General features: G+C 37.6%; 1 protein-coding gene across 5 annotated transcripts in view; it reads left to right on the forward strand.

Annotated features, from left to right (window-relative positions):
• NUP35 (nucleoporin 35) overlaps positions 1–19,782 on the forward strand; it is a 43,231-nt gene that overhangs the window by 1,220 nt on the left and 22,229 nt on the right. The window contains exons 1-5 of one of the 5 annotated variants that reach the window (XM_070580394.1): positions 12,841–12,869; positions 12,957–13,190; positions 13,432–13,602; positions 15,622–15,749; positions 18,452–18,512. In XM_070580394.1, coding sequence (XP_070436495.1) covers positions 13,443–13,602; positions 15,622–15,749; positions 18,452–18,512 — 349 coding nt within the window. In that variant the 5' untranslated portion in view covers positions 12,841–12,869; positions 12,957–13,190; positions 13,432–13,442. Of the gene's footprint in view, positions 1–4,023; positions 4,168–4,356; positions 4,780–12,833; positions 13,191–13,431; positions 13,603–15,621; positions 15,750–18,451; positions 18,513–19,782 lie in introns of those variants that run through there. The other 4 variants (XM_070580390.1, XM_070580393.1, XM_070580391.1 and 1 more) reach the window with 4 other exon arrangements.

Here is a 19,782-nt window from a genome sequence, read left to right on the forward strand (position 1 = left end):
TAGTGGGGCCGAAAAGAAAACTTACAAAGCAAGTATCTTACAGCAAATGAGCTGCAGAAATAATGTGTTCCAAAATGGGATGATGATTGAGGGCTGGCAGGGCGGAGGCAAGTTTCATGGCGCAAGAGAGCTGCTACTTGTAGGAAGGACAAGACTTTGTAAATTGGGGTGGAAAGCAAAGAGATGCTAGGCAGGGGGGTGCTGTGAGCAAGGAATACAATGTGAAGATCCTTCACAGGGTAAAGGTTTGCAAAGGGGAATAATGCGAGAACTAATGGGAGCAGAAGGTTAGGGTGAGAGGGTAAAGAGGCCTTATTTTTGAAGCCAGGATTGTCAATCATACTAGGTGAATGTGTATTCCCTTTAGTGGTGCCTATTGAAATCTCTTGATGCTCCTACCCTCCTGTCTCAATCTGTTTGGCCTGTTATAACAGAATAGTATAGACTAGGTGACTTATGAACAACAGAAATTTATTTCTCACAGTTCTGTGAACTGTGGAGGCTGGGAAGTCCAAGATAAGGCACTAGCAGATTTGGTGTCTGGTGGGAGCCTGCTTCCTGATTCATAGACAGCAGTTTTGTGGCTATATCCTTACACGTGCAGGTGGAGGTGGTGAGGGGAGTTTTCTGGGATCTCTTTCATAAGAGCACTAATCTCATTCATGAGGGCTCCACCCTCATGGCCTAATCTCTTCCCAAAGGCCCCATCTCCAAATACCATCATATTGGGAGTTAGGATTTCAACTACGAATTTTGGGGGACACAAACATTCAGTCTATGACACCTTCCGCCCTAAGAGAATCTGTTTTTCCCCTTTCCTTGCTGCCCGGGTGAGAATGTATCTAGTGTAATGAGGGACATTGTTTGGTGTCATGCATTGCACACGTGAATCTTGTAGAGCTGAAGAAAACAGGCTGCTGTAGAGAATTGGAAGTCAGTGAGGGGTTTTGGGTAGCCAAGTAACATGAACAAAGAAGGGAGTATTGGCTAGTGGTGTGTTAGATTTGGTGGGGGGGACTGAAGGCAGGAAGATGTAAAGAGTTAACTGAATATGTCTAGGAATTGAGGAGGGAAAGAATAGGTCTTGTATCTGATGGTTTGATGGCAGGTAAGGTGGAAGCCAAAAAAAGCAAAGTGGCCCGGGAACTAAGCATAACCACCTTTCAAAGCAGGTATTGTTTCTATTTTACACAAAATAAAATCTACAGAGATTTAGTACAAATTCAAATAATATAAGATTTAAGTTGGAAAGTTGGGCTCTGAATTCAGGTCTGTTTGGCTTTAAATTCTACTATAACACCCTGTGCTTTTAATTTTCAGTTTCTAAGAGACTAACATAAAAAGGGACAACTGGAATAGGGCTAGTTTTAGGGGTAAGATGAATTTGTTTTTAAGGTTTGATGCGTTGGTAGGTGTTTAGCACACATCTGGAAAAGTATCATTTGGCTTTAGAAAGAAGTGGGGCAGACAATAGCGGAAATTATTTGCATAGACATGACAACTGATGAGGACTCCAAGGGAGACCATAAAGAACTGAGGAAGAGAGAGAGGACAAAGGCTTGACTAACAAGATTATGTCCAGGTGAGAATGAAATGGGATTAGGTATGGAAAATACAAGGAAAGAGTAGAAAGTTGTGAGGAGAAACAGGAAGCATAGCATCACCAAAACAAGGCAAACACTCATATATAGGGAGAGATCGGGAGAGATCGTCAAAGCTGTTGAATACTGCAGAGTCAAGGAGACAGGTCTAATTTGGCAATTAGGAGAAAAATAGTTGGGGTCAGTGGTTTCAGAAGAGGATTTACACAGGAAGCAGTGTTTAGTGAATTGGTGAAGTTAGGGAAACAGACCATCTACTAAAGTCTGTAGACCTTTTTTTTGGATCTTGAAAAAAAGAAGACATGTGAAAGAAATTAGTACATGATAGCTAGAAGAAAAAGCGACTTCTAGGAAAGGTTTTTTGATATGGTAAACTGGGCATCTTTATAACGTAATAAGGAAAGAGCCAGTTGAAAGGGTAGAAGATTGAAATGAAAGTGAAGAAAGGAAAATGACTTTCTTTCTTAAAGGAAAAAAGTTTTTAATTTGAATACTAAAAATAATAAATAACACCTAATAATAAATAACACCTCTAATCAACCACTAAAACTTATATAAAGTGAATTACAGGCCCTTCTTAGCCCTCCAATTTACAAACTCCTCTCCCCCTCCATCTTTCCTTTTAATGGTTTGGCACAAATGTTTTCCAACTTCTTCCCTTATTTAAACAAGCATCTCTCTCTTTGCATCTGTGCCCAGATATACTTTTTTTGTTAAATGAAAATAAAATGATGCCATATATATGTTTTCAAATTGCTTCTTTCAGTATATCAATCATGGAGATTTTTCTAGGTCAATACACACACACATATCAAATCCACCTTAGTTCTTTTTAATAGATGTATAATGTTCTTTTGTTTGGCTAAATCATAATTTATACAGAAATTCCTTCATTGATGAACCTTTCTTGGTACCTAAATTCTACAAAGGAGATTGCTGGGTGTGGTGGGCTGAATGATAGCCCCTAAAGATAGGCACACTCAAATCTCTGGAACCTGTGAATGTTAGCTTATATGGCAAAAGCTACGTCGCAGATGTGATTATTAACTCAATCATCACAACTGGATATTGAAGTGGGAAGATTATCCCGGATTATCTGAGTAGGCCCTAAATGTAATTCCACATGTTCTTATAAGAGGTAGGCAGAGGGAGATTTTACTATGAGAGAAAAAGGCCATGTAATGACAGAAGCAGAGAGAAGCAGTGTCAGAGAGAGAGAAGATGCTATGCCTCTGGCTTTGAAGGGAGAAGACAGGGCAAAAGCCAAGGAATATAGTTAGCCTCCAGAAGTTAGAAAAGGCAAGGAAACATATTTTCCCTTCGGAGCCTTCAGAAGAAACCAGTCTTCCTGACACCTTGACTTTAGCCCCATAAACTCATTTTGAATTTCTGGTCTCCAGAACTATAAAAGACAAATTTCTGTTGGTTTAAGCTATCAAATTGGTGGTAATTCAGTATGACCTCATCTGAACTTGATTGCACCTGCAAAGACTCTCCAAATAGGGTCATATTCATATGTACTGGAGGTTAGGACTTAAACATATCTTTTTCCACAGTTCAACCCATACACTTCTTAAAAAAAAAGGTCAAGTCATCTGTAAGCGGTTTTAAATTTTAATTTCTGGGAAGTTGCCACTTAATGCTGGAATTGTTATTGCCTTACTCAAATTACAAAATTCTTACTGGATTTGGGATTTCAGGAAATCCTAGAGGAAATAGTGACGGAAGTTGGGTGGGTATTTTGAGGATAATGAGTTTGGTATGGACCAGAGAGCATCCTGGAACATAAACATGTAGCATATCACTTTCACAAAGTCAGTAAGTGAGCAAAACTAAACAACATATTTTTGTACACACCTATATAGAATGTGTGTGTGATATCGGAATATACTCTAAAGAAAAGCACCAAAGTGAGGGGAGGACAGTCGGGATGGGACAGAGAGCAGCACACAGGATTCCGCGCTGCAGTGGGTTCACGGATGTTTATTATTAGCCTCTGTTATTTAATATCTTTTGTACGTATTAGTATGTAATAAAACAGTAAGTATGCGTTATGCTTTAATATAAAATTGCGCCTATATCACACAAAATTTTAAAAAATGGCATACATATGGTAGAAAACACGCTTTGAGAATGGGCTCTTACTTGGAAAAGCCGACAGACGACAGAGCACTAGGTAAACTCACGCTGACTATAAAACCGTGAGTAAAAGAACTTGTGCTTTTATGAAACTCAAGGAGCAACCAATCCGGAGGCTCACAGCATCCTGAGCTTTGAGCAAAAGCATTCCCAGAACCAGTTCCCACGCTGGTTTATCCCCTTACCAGTGAAAGCCGCCTCCCAGATGCTGAGTTTGCGTAGACTATTGCCCTATTCCAAAATGACGGCTCCGGCGCCCACTACCTAAGTACGGCGCATGTCCGGAAGTTGCGCAACCCCATAAGGTAGGGTGCCCCTCCCCATGGGGAGAGTTTCCGCCATTTTTGAAAATCGGAAGGTCTGGAGCTAAGTGTAGTTGCCGCCGCGATGGCAGCCTTTGCCGTGGAGTCCCAGGCGCCCACGTTGGGTGAGTGAGAACCTGCTTTTCCTCGCTGGCACTGCGGTCCACGCCGTCGGCCTGGAAGCGGGAAACACTGACAGGCAGCGGTCATCAGGCTCTCCTCTGCTAGTTTGAGTCGCGCAGGGGGAGTCCCTGGCTCGGCCCCAACTTCCCGAGAGGCCCCCTGCTCCAGGCGTCGCCGCACTGCCGCTACCAAGGCGGCTCCGGGAAGCCGCGGGCCCTGGGGAGGGGGAGAAAACGGCCGTCGAGTGGTGACTGAGCCGTTTTGTGCCCCGACACGACAGCCACACCACACCTGCCCATACCTGAGACTCCCCCAGTGCCTAGTACGCGCTGCTGGGTTCCGGGATCCCGCGAAGCGTCGATGGGAAGGAACTGACCGGAGTACACGTGGGTGGGCGGTGCCCAGGAGGTGGGGTTGCAGGCCTCCGCTCTGTGGTCACCTAGGCTTCTAGTTCCTGAGTCCTTCCGTCTTCTGGGCTTTGCAAAAAGGAATGTGTTATTAATGGACGCTTGAGTCAAGCGACATTTATTTAACCAGGTGATGACAGCCATCGAGATACTGGCCTTAATAGGAAGCCTGGAATTGGCATCTGCCTTTATCTTGAGAGTGACCAGGTATTGTAGGTGGTCTTTTCCTATAATTAGTCACGTAGTGAAAATTCATTCCATTATTTAATGGGGGGCCTTGCTGAAATGTGTTGTCGTTGGAGAAAATGTACCGAATTAACAGGATGTCGATTTCCTTTTTGTCTCTTGAGTTTTGGGACTTGTGAGAACCGTCGAAAATTTTAGAAGAGAAAATAAACTGTCTGCTGTTATAGAGACATTTGAAAATTGGGTTACGTCTTGCTGAGTTTGGAAAAGAGCAAGCGCTATATCTATCAGTAGAATGAGTGTTTTTGGATTTGAAGGCTATATAATGCCATCTTTTGTGCAAAATAAGTTTCTTTTGAGAATTGAGTAACGAACTGTTTTAGTGTTAGTCATGAGAAACTAAATGCATGTCAGTGCAGATACTCGGCTATGTTTAAACTTATGTACAGATGTTGGTCTAGGTATTTATGTTTTGTATTATTTTAGAGATCAGAAAACTGTTCATTTCCAGTTCGAATGTTTTGTACTCAACAGAAACATTTTGGAGTGCATATTTCTTGGGGTTACAAATGTGAATAAACCTGTTCCTTTTTTATTGCCTGGTCAGAAATCTGACATGAACTGATATTAGTTGTTCAAGCCCATATATTGCAGATATTCCAGGTGAGGAATAAACATTTTCTCGGCACCTGATGGTATCTTAAAACTAAGGGTTACTTCGACAAACAGTGCTAGCCGAGTAAGATATAATGCTTATTTTAGGAGTACAGACTGTGAAATGGAATGTAAGACTTGCAGGATCCATTGGTATAGTTCACTTTAAGGGATATTTATCCCGAGGGGTGGTTAATGACAGTTTGTTTGAGTCCTTTGTGCTCTCCTCGCTCTGGTCCCTTCTACTGTATCACAGTATATCTCCAGATATATCAGAACTTTTCTCGACTTAATTCTTCTTATACTTGCCCTGTATATGTTTTTTCTTTTGGAGGATGGAGAGTGAAGGTAGTTGGTGGTACCTAAAATTTTGTATTTATTATGGTGGAACAGATAAGCATATATCTATTCAGAATATGCTTTTGGTGTGTAATGTTCTTTGGAAATATGTAATAGTACCATAGTAACATAATAACTAGCATTTTAAAATAATTACAATGAAACTATAGTTCTTTACACCTATTTCAGTATTTGTTTTATTCTTTTCCAGAATTACGTTTTTTTCTCTTTTATATGCTTGCATTGTTCATATCTAGGTCAACTGTAATGAGAAATAAGAGGAAGAATAAATAATTGACAGCATTTGGATAGCAAGAAACAAATTTTTCTTGTGTGTGAGAGGAAGATTCACCCTGAGCTAACATCCGTTGCCAATCTTCCTCTTTTTTTGCTTGAGGAAGATTAGCCCTGAGCTAACATCTGTGTCAGTCTTCATCTGTTTTGTATGTGGGATGCCTCCACAGCATGGCTAATGAGTGGAGTAGGTCCGGGCCTGGGATCTGGACCCACAAACACTGGGCCACTGAAGCAGAATGTGTTGAACTTTAACCACTCAGCCATGGAGCCGGCCTCAAGAAACAAATTTTTGATACTCTTTAGAAGTTAAGTAATACTTAATAAAGACTGTATAAACAACATAGCAAATGTTTGACTTTTCTGAGTGCCATGAGTCACATTCCGCTTGTCACTTAGTTGAAAAATTAAATTTTCATCAGCAGAAATTGCAAATTTTACATTTATACGTTACTCAGTTTTTGCTATTATAAGATACTGTTGGAATAATAACTAATATTTGTTGAATGCTTACTGTCTATTAGGCACTGGGCCAAGTGCTTCACTTGCTATAATTCTAATCAAAGCTGTGTGAGTGGCTACTACCATTATGCCCATTTTGCTGAGATAGTAGAACCCAGGTTTCTGACTCCAGAGCCCTTGTTTTCCTTACTGTGCTACTTTGCTCTGAAATTAGACTAAGTATGGCTTCCTTATTTCGTAATGGGAATAATAATACCTACACTGTACTCTGTGTGAAGATTAATTTTGAATTGATTGTGAAGTGTCAGTTCTCTTTTTAAATTGGTTGTATATTAGACTTTTATTGATTATTTCTAACTTTAAAATGAATGATTTTAAAAAATGATCCAAAGAATAATCTTTCCAAATCTTTTCAGTCTGTTTCTTAGTTGGGATGCTAATCATCACTGTTATTTCATATGTGCTCTAATGTGTGTATGATTACACCTTTATTATGAAAATGATTTGCAATTTTTGTGTATGGGGAAGAAAAAAATGGGACATGTAGTGAGCTAAACACATCGTGTTTGGTTTGCTAAGGAGCTTTGTGTGAGTGGATAGTGCGCTCTAGCCTTGTTTTTGATTGTTGTATAGTAGAAGCTGACCCAGAAATGGAAAGAGGTCATTCTGTATGTATTAGGGATTTTTTTTAGATAATAAACTAAAATTTTTAAATTTAAAGATAAATGTTGATTCTTAAACCTGCGAGGAAATGTAAACAAAAACAGCTGTCAAAGATTAATATTGTTAGTACAAAATACTTTCACATTTTTCTAGAAATAATTTTTATTGGTTTTTAAAATAATAACTTCAACTACGGTTCTGGTATTTAGCAGGTTTTGTTTTTGTTTTAATTTTTGTTGAGTTAATGATAGGTTACAATCTTGTGAAATTTCACTTGTACATTATTGTTTGTCAGTCGTGTTGTAGGTGCACCCCTTCACCCTTTGTGCCCACCCCCCACCCCATCTTTCCCCTGGTAGCCACTAATCTGTTCTCTTTGTCCACATTTTTAAATTCCTCATATGAGTGGAGTCATACAGAGATTGTCCTTCTCTAACTGGCTTATTTCACTTAACATAATTCCCTTAAGGTCCGTCCATGTTGTTGCAAATGGGATGATTTTGTTCTGTTTTACGGCTGAGTAGTATTCCATGGTATATATATACCACATCTTTATCCACTCATCTGTTGATGGGCACTTAGGTTGCTTCCATGTCTTGGCTATTATAAATAATGCTGCAGTAAACATTGGGGTGCATAGGACTTTTGGAATTGCTGACTTCAAGCTCTTTGGATAGATACCCAGTAGTGGGATAGCTGGGTCATATGGTAGTTCTATTTTAATTTTTTGAGGAATCTCCATACTGTTTTCCATAGTGGCTGCACCAGTTTGCATTCCCACCAGCAGTGTATGAGAGTTCCTTTTTCTCCACAACCTCTCCAACATTTGTTACTATTAGTTTTAGATATTTTTGTCATTCTAATGTGTGTAAGGTGATATCTTAGTGTAGTTTTGATTTGCATTTCCCTGATGATCAGCGATGATGAACATCTTTTCATGTGCCTATTGGCCATCCCTATATCTTCTTTGGAGAAATGTCTGTTCATGTCTCCAGCCCATATTTTGATCGGGTTGTTTGAGTTTTTGTTGTTGAGTTGTGTGAGTTCTTTATATATTATGGATATTAAGCCTTTGTCAGATGTATGACTTGCAAATATTTTTTCCCAGTTAGTGGGTTGTTTTTTTGTTTCAATCCTGTTTTCATTTGCCTTGGAGGAGCTCTTTAGTCTGATGAAGTCCCATTTGTTTATTCTTTCTATAGTTTCTCTTCTCTGAGAAGACATGGTGTCTGAAAAGATCCGTTTAATACTGATATCAAAGAGTGTACTGCCTACATTTTCTTCTAGAAGCCTTATGGTTTCAGGTCTCACCTTTAGGTCTTTGATCCATTTTGAGTTTATTTTTGTGAATGGTGAGAAAGAATGGTCAATTTTCATTCTTTTACATATGGCTTTCCAGTTTCCCCAGCACCATTTGTTGAAGAGACTTTCTTTTCTCCATTGTATGCCCTCAGCTCCTTTGTCGAAGATAAGCTGTCCATAGATGTGTGGTTTTATTTCTGGGCTTTCAATTCTGTTCCATTGATCTGTGCACCTTTTGTACCAGTACCATGCTGTTTTGATTACTGTAGCTTTGTAGTATGTTTTGAAGTCAGGGATTGTGATGCCTCCTGTTTTGTTCTTTTTTCTCAGGATTGCTTTAGCAATTCGGGGTCTTTTGTTGCCCCATATGAATTTTAGGATTCTTTGTTCTAATTCTGTAAAGAATGTTATTGGGATTCTGATTGGGATAGCATTGAATCTGTAGATTGCTTTAGGTAGAATGGACATTTTAACTATGTTTATTCTTCCAATCCATGTACATGGAATGTCTTTCCATCTCTTTATGTTGTCATCCAATTCTTTCAGAAAGACCTTGTAATTTTCATTGTATAGATCTTTCACTTCCTTAGTTAAATTCACCCCGAGGTATTTTATTCTTTTTGTAGTGATTGTGAATGGTATTGTGTTCTTGAGTTCTTTTTCTGTTAGTTCATTATTAGAATATAGAAATGCTACTGATTTATGCAAATTGATTTTATACCCTGCAACTTTGCTGTAGTTGTTGATTACTTCTAAAAGTTTTCCAATGGATTCTTTGGGGGTTTCTATATATAAGATCATGTCATCTGCAAACAGCGAGAGTTTCACTTCTTCCTTCCTTATTTGGATTCCTTTTATTCCTTTTTTTTGCCTAATTGCTCTGGCCAGGACCTCCAGTACTATGTTAAATAAGAGTGGTGATAGAGGGCATCCTTGCCTCATTCCTGTTTTCAGGGGAATGGTGCTCAGTTATCGCCCATTGAGTATGATGTTGGCAGTGGGTTTGTCGTATATGGCGCTTATTATGCTGAGGTAGTTCCCTTCTGTGCCCATTTTGTTCAGAGTTTTTATCATAAATGGCTGTTGGATCTTGTCAAATGCTTTCTCTGCATCTATTGAGATGATCATGTGGTTTTTATTCCTCACTTTGGTGATGTGGTGTGTCACGTTGATTGATTTGCAGATGTTGAACCATTCCTGTGTCCCTGGTATGAATCCCACTTGATCATGATGTATAATCTTTTTGATGAATTGCTGAATTCTGGTTGCCAAAATTTTGTTCAGAATTTTTGCATCTGTGTTCATCAGCGATATTGGCCTGTAGTTCTCTTTTTTCGTGGTGTCTTTGTCAGGCTTTGGTGTCAGCGTGATGTTGGCTTCGTAGAATGTGTTAGGAAGTGTTCCATCCTCCCTAATTTTTTGGAATAGCTTGAAAAGTATAGGTATTAAATCCTCTCTGAAAGTTTGGTAGAATTCCCCAGGAAAGCCATCTGGTCCTGGGGTTTTATTTTATTCTGGATGTTTTTGATTGCTGTTTCAATCTCTTTCCTTGTGATTGGTCTGTTCAAATTGTCTGCTTCTTCTTGAGTGAGCTTTGGGAGATTGTAAGAGTCCAAGAATTTATCCATTTCCTCTAGGTTATCCATTTTGTTGGCATATAGTTTTTTGTAGTATTCTCTTATAATCTGTTATACTTCTGCAGAGTCTGTTGTTATTTCTCCTCTTTCATTTCTGATTTTGTTTATTTGAGCTTTCTCCCTTTTTTTCTTTGTAAGTCTGGCTAAGGGTTTGTCAATTTTATTTATCTTCTCAAAGAACCAGCTCTTTCTTTTTCATTGATCCTTTCTACTGCCTTTTTCATTTCAATAGCATTTATTTCTGCTCTGATTTTTATTATTTATCTCCTTCTGCTGACTTTGGGCTTTGTTCTTTTTTCTCTAGTTCAGTTAGGTGTAGTTTAAGATTGCTTATTTGGGATTTTTCTTGTTTGTTAATATGTGTCTGTATTGTGATGAGTTTTCCTCTTAATACAGCTTTTGCTGTATCCCATATGAGTTGGTATGGCATGTTATCATTTTCGTTTGTCTCCAGGTATTTTTTGATTTCTTCTTTAATTTCTTCAATGATCCATTGCTTGTTCAATAGCGTATTGTTTAGTTTCCACATCCTTGTGCCTTTCTCAGCTTTTTTCTTGTAATTAATTTCTAGACTTATAGCATTATGATCGGAGAAGATGCTTGTTATTATTTCAAGTTTTTTAAATTTGTAGAGGCTTACCTTGTTTCCCAACATATGGTCTATCCTTGAGAATCTTCCATGCGCACTTGAGAAGAATGTGTGTTCTGTTTTTGGATGAAGTGTTCTATATCTGTCTGTTAAGTCCCATTGTTTTAGCTTTTCGTTTAGCTCCACTATTTCCTGATTGATTTTCTGTCTGGATGATCTGTCCGTTGATGTGAGTAGGGTGTTGAGGTCCCCTACTATTATTGTGTTGATTTTAACATCTTCCTTTAGGTCTGTTAATAGTTGCTTTATGAACTTTGGTGCTTCTGTGTTGGCTGCATAGATATTTATAAGCGTTATTTCTTCTTGATGAAGTGTCCCTTTGATCATTATATATTGTCCCTCTGTGTCTCTCTTTACCTGCCTTATTTTGAAATCCATTTTGTCTGATATAAGTACTGCAACACCTGCTTTCTTTTGCTTGCTATTAGCTTGAAGTATTGTCTTCCACCCCTTCACTCTGAGCCTGTGTTTGTCCTTGGGGCTGAGGTGTGTTTCCTGGAGGCAACAAATTGTTGGATCCTGTTCTTTAATCCATTTTGCCACTCTGTGTCTTTTTATTGGAGAGTTCAATCCGTTTACATTGAGGGTGATTATTGATGCATGAGGGCTTAAAGCTGTCAATCTGTCGCTCTTTATCTCCTTTTCCTGCGTTACCTTTGTTTCTCGTCCTGTGTTTTTTAGCCTACCCATTGACTTCTGCAATTTCTTATGCTGGGTTTCTTAGATTATTCCTTATTTATGTTTTGTGGCTCTGTTCTGTTTTTTAGTTTAGTGGCTACCCTGAAGTTTGTATTTAGAATCTCGTGTATAATATAGTCCATTCTCTGGTGGTCTCTTACTTACTTGGCCTAGACTGATTTAATCCCTTTCCTCTTCCCCTCCTAAATTATTATGTTCATCTGTTATTCCAACTCCTGTTATGAGTTTATAGTTAGAGTGATAAGCTTGTCTTTGCTTTGGTGGTTTCCTTACCTTTATTCTAATGCTATAGTTGAATATTTGTATCCTATTCTGGTTCTATCTATCTGTCTCCCTACTCTATGGTTTGTGACTGCTTTCTGCCTTTTCTTCTTTTTTCAGGTAAGAGAGCCTTCTTGAGGATTTCTTGTAGTGGAGGACTTTTGGTTACAAATTCCCTTAACTTTTGTTTGTCTGGAAAAGATTTAATTTCTCACTTACATCTGAATGATATTTTTGCTGGATAGAGTATTCTTGGCTGAAGATTTTTGTCTTTTAAAGTTTTGAATATGTCACTCCATTCTCTCCTAGATTGTAAGGTTTCTGTAGAGAAATCCGCTGAAAGTCTGATAGGAGTTCCTTTGTAGGTTATTTTCTTCTGTCTTGCTGCCCTGAGTATTCTTTCTTTGTTGTTCATTTTTGCCATTTTTACTATTATATGCCTTTCAGTATGTCTTTTTACATTGACAAATCTAGGAGATCTGAAAGCTTCCTCCACACACATGTCTCTCTCAATCCCTAGATTTGGGAAGTTCTCTTCTATAATTTCATTAAGCACACTTTCTGCTCCATTTTCCTTTTCCACGCCCTCAGGAATTCTGATGATTCTTAAATTGGTTCTCCTCATTGAATCCGCTATTTCTCTGATATTTTCCTCGTTCTTTTTAATCCTTAGTTCTCTTTTTTCCTCTGTCTGGAGCCATTCAGCCTGTCTATCTTCGATTATGCTAATTTGCTCCTCTATGGTGTCTACACGGGCATTCAGGGAATCCGTATTCTGTTTTATCTGATCCATTGTATTTTTCATCTCTAGTGTTTCTGATTGATTCTTCTTTATAGTTTCAATCTCTTTTGTGAAGTAACTCCAGAACTCGTGACTTGTTTCTCTGTATTTCCCTTTACCTCATAGAGTTTTTTGATGATAGCTACTCTGAACTCATTTTCACTTAGTTTACCTATGTCCAAGTCCTCAGGACTTAATTCTGTGTTTTTATTGTTTTCCTTCTGGTCTGGAGCTTTTATAAATTGCTGAATGGTAGAGGAGCAGTTTTTGCACATGATGGTAGTATTCGGTTGCAGTTACAGCCTGTCACCACTAGATGGGGGTCAAGAGCCGTGTGTGCTGAGCCCTCCGCCTTCAGCCGCCATGGCAGGTGCGCAGCGCGGGTTGGGGAAGGAGGGGCACTTTCTCTCATGTACTGATCTGGATTCTGATCAGCTCTCACTCTCTGGTCTCCCAGGGCCCTGGCTTGATGGGGTCCCCGCACTCAGAAGGTTTCCCCCGTCAGTGGGTTTCCACTGCATTGGCGGTGGGAGTCCTGGACGATCTCTGGACGCACGATCCGCCCCCTGCTCCTACCCTCACCTGCGACAGCGATCCCAGTCTCTAGGGGAGGGAGCGAAGTTCTCTCTGACCCCGTTCCAGCTCCTCCAAGGCCGGCTGCACCCTCTTCATCCTCTGTCGTCTTGCTGCTGTAGGTCTCTGACAGTCTCTGTATTAGGGTTGTTGGTTGAAATTCAGTTGTTCCGGTTCTTCAGTTGTAGTTTGGAGGGGAGAGAGTCCCGGGTCAGCTCACCAGCCATTTGGCTCTCACTTGTGCCTAGTATTTAACAGTTTTGATTAAATTATCAAAATTATGCTATATTCTTGCATCTTTTTGTTAGATATTGTACCATTAAAATCCTTACTTCGTTTTTATTTTTTGATTAATTTAGGATCTGAACCAATGATGCTGGGTTCACCCACGTCTCCAAAGCCAGGGGTGAATGCCCAGTTCTTACCTGGATTTTTAATGGGAGATTTACCAGCTCCAGTGACTCCACAACCTCGGTCACTTAGTGGCCCTTCAGTAGGAGTAATGGAAATGAGATCACCTTTACTTGCAGGTAGGTAAATTGCTTAAAATAGTTTCATAGTACTATCAGTACATGTACTAGAATTTTAAAAAGAATAATGGTGCAACTTTCACCCTCATCAACATGTTTTTTAATTTAAAAAAATTAAGCACTGCATCTGTTTTTTATTTTAAGACTCTTGGAATAGAGGTGTAAGCAGTAAGCTATTATATATAAGCTACTATAATTCCAAGAACCACTTATTAAAAATATGTGTACTACATTTCATCCAATCTAAGATGTTATTGATTATGAAACTCACCATTATTTTAACTGAGAAAGAAAAACACTAAATATGATACAGTGCCAAGATGCCAATTTTTTGTAAAGTATCCCTGTTTCAGAGATGTTGAAGTGTGGGAGCAAGAAAAATATGGTCGTTTAACTTCAACTGAATTCAGTTTAAATAATTCCTAGTAAATATAATAATGGCAAATATTCAGTTAAAAGAAGTGTAATTTGAAATTTGTAGATATGAGTTGTACTTCTAATTATAATGAATTAAATTCTCACTTGTGTGTTTTCTGAAAGGACTAACTCCACAAACTATGGGGAAATCTTTTACGCAGAATTTGCAGTTGTCAGCACAAAATATTGTTACCTAAATGCAATGTGTATCTTTTATAAGACTCCTTTAGTAAAGAAAGATCTTGAAAGATAACTTTTGAAGTTTTGACTATGAGTAGTGAGGATTAGCTACAAAAGTGGTTGAATTCCAAATGTGAGCTAATATCCCTTTAGTAGGTGTTTAAATAGAAACTCTTCTGATTTTAATTGTCCTTAAGCTATTGTTTGGTTTAAAGTGGTTTATTAATTTTCTTAGGATTGATCAGGGAGAATTACTTAAATTGTGTTTGAAATAGTTGACTAGAGAACCTTATTCTGGACATATTTTTGTTTTTTATATATTTCAAATGTATTTGTTATTGTAGCTACCATATATTGAGTATGTATGAGCCAGGCAGTATGCTAAGCATTTTATATGTTACTTTCACTCTTTCATCAATCTTAAAGGCTAGTAGTAGTATCCCTGTTTTTCAAAGGAGAAAACTGAGGCTAACTGCAATAAAGAACTTGCTGAAGGAGCCGATCCAGTGGCATTAGTGGTTAAGTTCGTGCGCTCCACTTTGGAGGCCTGGGGTTTTGCTGGTTCGGATTCTGGTTGCTGATCTAGCACTGCTCACCAAGTGGTACTGTGGCAGCACCCCACATGGAAGAACTAGAAGGACTTACAGCTATGATACACAATTATGTACTGGGGCTTTAAAAAAAAAAAAGAACTTGCTGAAGCTGACTTGTTAATAACTGACAGAGCAGGAGGTTAAAGCCAGGTCAGTCTTGTTCTATAGCCTGTTCTCAATGGCTTATGCTGTACCGTCTAGGCTCAGACATTAATCTTACAGAGGGCCTGAACTACTTCACTATTTGGCATTGCTCATACTCTGACTTATAAAGACATCTTTATATCCCCAAAAGTTGGTCCTTTTCCTGTATCTTCATGATGTACTTAAATATATTTCTACTGTGAGAAACATGAATGGGATCTGTTTAATCTTGACAGTCAAGTTCCACTTTAGGGGATGCTATTTATTAAAGTGTATACAAACTGGCACTGTTTAATACCTACTTTCAAGTGAGAAATAGGATCAAATTTTGTATTGAAATGTTAAGCGTTTTGTAGAAAAAGCAAAAGTTACATATGTTTACTAAAAACTCAAGTTTCTATTTACTTATTCTGGAAACTTTTATTCAAAGTGCAGTCTGTGGATCACCAGTGTTGGCATTACTGGGAACTTGTTAGAGATTCATATTCTCAGGCTCTGCCTAATTAACATTCTGAATCACAATCTGAATTTTAACAAGAACCTGACGTGACTCTTAGGTCTATTAAAGTTTGAGAAGCACTAGGAGACAGGAGTTTGTCTGTTTTAAAAATATAAATTGAAAAAATCTTATCAGAGAGATGGAAAATTTGTTTACTCATCTAACTGTAATTTTTGTACATTGTAGGGGGGTCACCACCTCAGCCAGTTGTACCAGCTCATAAAGATAAAAGTGGAGCTCCACCAGTTAGAAGTATATATGATGACATTTCCAGCCCTGGACTTGGATCAACACCTTTAACTTCAAGAAAACAGGTGATGCATGTACCATCATTCACGATCCACAATAGATAATTTCATGTTTTTATGTGGCTATACAGTGAGAGTCAGTAATTTGGAATGGTTCCCTGAGGTCTATTTAATGTAACGAAATATGTAGCTGCACAGAATAAGCATTAAGGACGTTTATCATGGAATCTACTTAAACTGTGTTTATCATGAAATGTATTTTAAAATGTAGCAGAGCTCCAGATTATTTTCTCATATAGGCAGTTCCGAGGTTTTTATAGGTATGGCTTATTTATCTGTCCATACCCCAACCTACTTAATATACAGGTAGAAATGATCATGGTTTTAAGTCATTTGTATTGTTTAAAAAGTTCAGTATTTATACATAATTTTGTGAAAGAACAAATGAAGATTCAGGGTTTTATCCAGATGCAAGGCACTTTGTAATGATTTGAGACCTTTGTTTTAAGAATGATTTTATTATTTTAAGACCAATAGCCTTTTAGAGCTACGTTCACACTTTACTTATTTTACTAAAAATGCTGCCTCCTGCATATTTATGAGCTGATGGTTTAGTATGTTCCGGGTGGCGGAGTTCTGATGGTGATGTTTAATTTTGGTTGGTGGAGGTGTAGGTGTTCTGATGGTGGTGTTTTCAGTCATACAGTATGCAAGGTAGGGATTCTCTGTTTTGATGGGACTGATAGCTACAAGAAAGTGTCTGTTCTTATGAATTATCTACTGTGCACAGGCCCTGATCTTATAGCTTCTTGTGTATTATCTCAATTAATCCTCACAGTGAATCTATGAGGTAGCTACGAATGAGCTTTGTTTTATCATTGAGGAAAACTAGAGCACAGAAAGCTTAAGTAATTTGTCAAGGGTAAGGCAGCCAATCTAGCAGAGCCGGGCTTTAAACCCAGGCAGCTGTGAATCTAGAGCCACTGTTTGTGACAGCCATTCCATGCTTATATTATATGATAGCTCTTGGTTGTCAGTTGAAAGATAGCATGAATTTTTCTTTTAATTAGGAAGTTTAGTAGCTTTTATAGTCACAAGTGCTCTCCTATCACTATTGTGCTTAGCATAAACAAAGTATCAGTTAAACTGATAAGTTCTTGGTATAAAGATATTTCTGCTGTTTGGTTTGGAGAAATAAATAAGATATAGCATAAATAAAATTCCCTAAATAAAATATAGCATAGTTGTTGGAAAGTTTAAGAATAGTAGAAAGCATCTTTCGGTAAATTTTGTCTGTTTAGTCGCTTGATATGCCTAGCATGGTAGTCCTATTTGTCAAGCAAAGCAAAATTAATTCACTGTGTTGAACAGAATACTTTCTCTTTCCGACATTTCTAAACCTGCAGTACTATCCAATACAGTGGCCACTAGCCAAGTGTGGCTGTCGACACTTGAAATGTGGCTAGTCCTGTACTTAATTGAGATACACTTAAGTGTAAAATATACGCTAAATTTTGAAGACTTAGAAATAAAGAATGTAAACTATCTCATTTATCTTTTTATGTTAATTACATATTGAAATGATAATATTTTGGATGTATTAGGTTAAATAAACTATACCTAGTTTTATTTTTTTAATGTATCTACTATAAAATTTAAAATTACTTGTATGGGTTGTGTTATTTTGGGACAGTAGTGTTCTGGACTCACTAAATCTAGAATATTCTGTTCTGGAATATTTTTCTAAAGGTTGATAAATAAATCTGATGTTTAGTTTGATATGAAACCACTGGCTTATAAATTTACGCCAATTTTCATTACTCTGATGATGATATGTTAGAAGAAAGATAGTTCACCGTTACTACTATGTTCAGAATTTTTAAAAGTCTTGTGGGTCATAATTTGTAGAGAATATTTTTGACTTGAAAGTTGATGAGAATATTATTAGATTAACGCCCAAATTAGTTTTTCCCCCTGAGAATCTGTTTAACCTCTCTCTAATCATGAAAGAAGTTGACATTAAAAATTGACCAGTACATTTTGTATCTCTCCTAACCATATCTCAACATTTGGTTCTGGTTGCTAGATAGTAGCCAAATTTTAGATTTCTTTAGTTTAATTAGAACTTGTTTAAAAAAATCTTTATTTATATAATTACTTATAGAGAAAGAGCCTGTTCTCATTCTTGATTGGATATTGTTGTCTTTGTTTATAGAAGGACATTTAACTATTTTAATCTTTAATTTTCTCACATTTAAAGAAAATAGTACTGATAATTTTCCTGCTTTGTAACTTTCAACTAGTAGAAGCAGAGGTATGCTGTCTTTTATTGTGTAGACTGATTTGAATCTGTAGTATTTCATGGTTTGTAAATGGCTGTTTAAAAATAGAATTGTGCAGTCTTTCTATTTTTCTATGTGAGCTTGGTAATTTGAAGAATCACCATTCTCTCTGATTTCAAATATTCTACCTTAAGAACTAAAAACAGCTAGCAGTGTTACTTTCTACTAAAAATAATGTCTTTTTACCTAATGTAACTTTTGTTATTTTAAACAAATATTCTGAAGGGTCTAGCATATTTTAGATTAATACTGCTTAACTTAAAGAAACATTGGAGTACTCTTAGATTATTAGCTAATTAGAGGTATCTTCAGTACCTGGTAGGCATTCAGTTGCTTGTTGAATGAAGCTTTTCAACACTTACTGTGTTTCTGTTACGGTTAGAGCTTTGCATTTTTGCCTGAACACTTTCTTCTGTTTTTGTGCAGCTAAACATTTCAGTAATGCAGAGTCCTCTTGTTGGAGTTATGACAGCTACTCCTGGAGCAGGTGAGTAGTGCCTTTCAACACCAAAGACTATTCTCTACTCTTTGAATGAAGATAATATACTACCTTTGTTGATAATTGCTAAAATTTTTTCTTTTATATTTCAAACTGGCAGACTTTCTCAAATGTCAGTAACTTCCTTCAGGGAGGAAATACTTTGTATATTGATTCTTTTCTGAACCTATAGATAAGTTGTGGTATTTTGCTCAAAAATATTAAGAATTGAAAAAATATGTGTATACTTAATATTATCTCCTAAGTTATTAAAAACTGTGGTTAAAAAAAGAGCTGTTGCAATTGAGAAGAAAAGGAATACAGAGACTGAATAATAAAAGTGTTTTGAGAGATGTTAATGCATAGCTATAAATCTAAATGTCATTGAGTATAAACAGCCACTGATTATATCTAGTTTTTCTTTAAGATTAATGGTATTTTTGTCACCATCAGCATTATCATTAGCATCACTCTTCTAACATATTCATATATTTATAATTTATCAAATGTCATTCAGCAAATATTTGAGCACATAACCATGTACCAGGCCCTGGGAAACTGAAAAAAATAGATAACCCTTGCCTTTATGGAACTTTTATTTATTTACAGAATTTACATTTATATGTAAAGTTTGTTAGAAGATAATACGTTTTATGGAGGAAAACCAAGCAGCAAAGGAGAGTGGGGTGAGGGCTTGTGGTTTTAAATAGGGTAGTGTATTAGTTTTCTATTGCTGCCATAACAAAATTACACAAACTTAAAAGTGGCTTAAACAATATGGATGTATTTCATAGTTCTGGAGGTGAGAAGTCTGAGGTGGGTCTCAAAGGGTAAAAATCAAGGCATTGGTAGAGTTACATTAATTTATGGAGGCTCTAGGGGACTATCTATTTTCTTGCCTTTTCCATCTTCTAGAGGCTGCACATTTCTTTGTTGTGGGGCTGTCCCCTCCTCCATTGTCAAAGCCAGCAACTTTGCCTCTCTCTGACCATTCTTTTGTAGTCACATCTCCCTCTCTCTCTTTAAGGACCCTTGTGAATACATTGGGCCTTTCTGGATAGTCCAGGGTAATCTCCTTGTTTTAAGGTTGGCTGATTAGAAGCCTTAATTCCACCTGCAACTTTAATTCTCCTTTGCCATGCAATGTAACATATTCCCAGGTTCCAGGGATAAGGGTATGGATGTCTTTGCGGGGGGCCATTATTCTGCTTACTACAAGTAAGTTAGGGGAAAAGTAACATTTGCTCAAAAACCTGACCTAGGTAGGGGAGATAGGGAA

Source organism: Equus przewalskii, chromosome 17 (assembly GCF_037783145.1).
Source record: "Equus przewalskii isolate Varuska chromosome 17, EquPr2, whole genome shotgun sequence".
NCBI classification, from domain to species: Eukaryota; Metazoa; Chordata; class Mammalia; order Perissodactyla; family Equidae; genus Equus; species Equus przewalskii.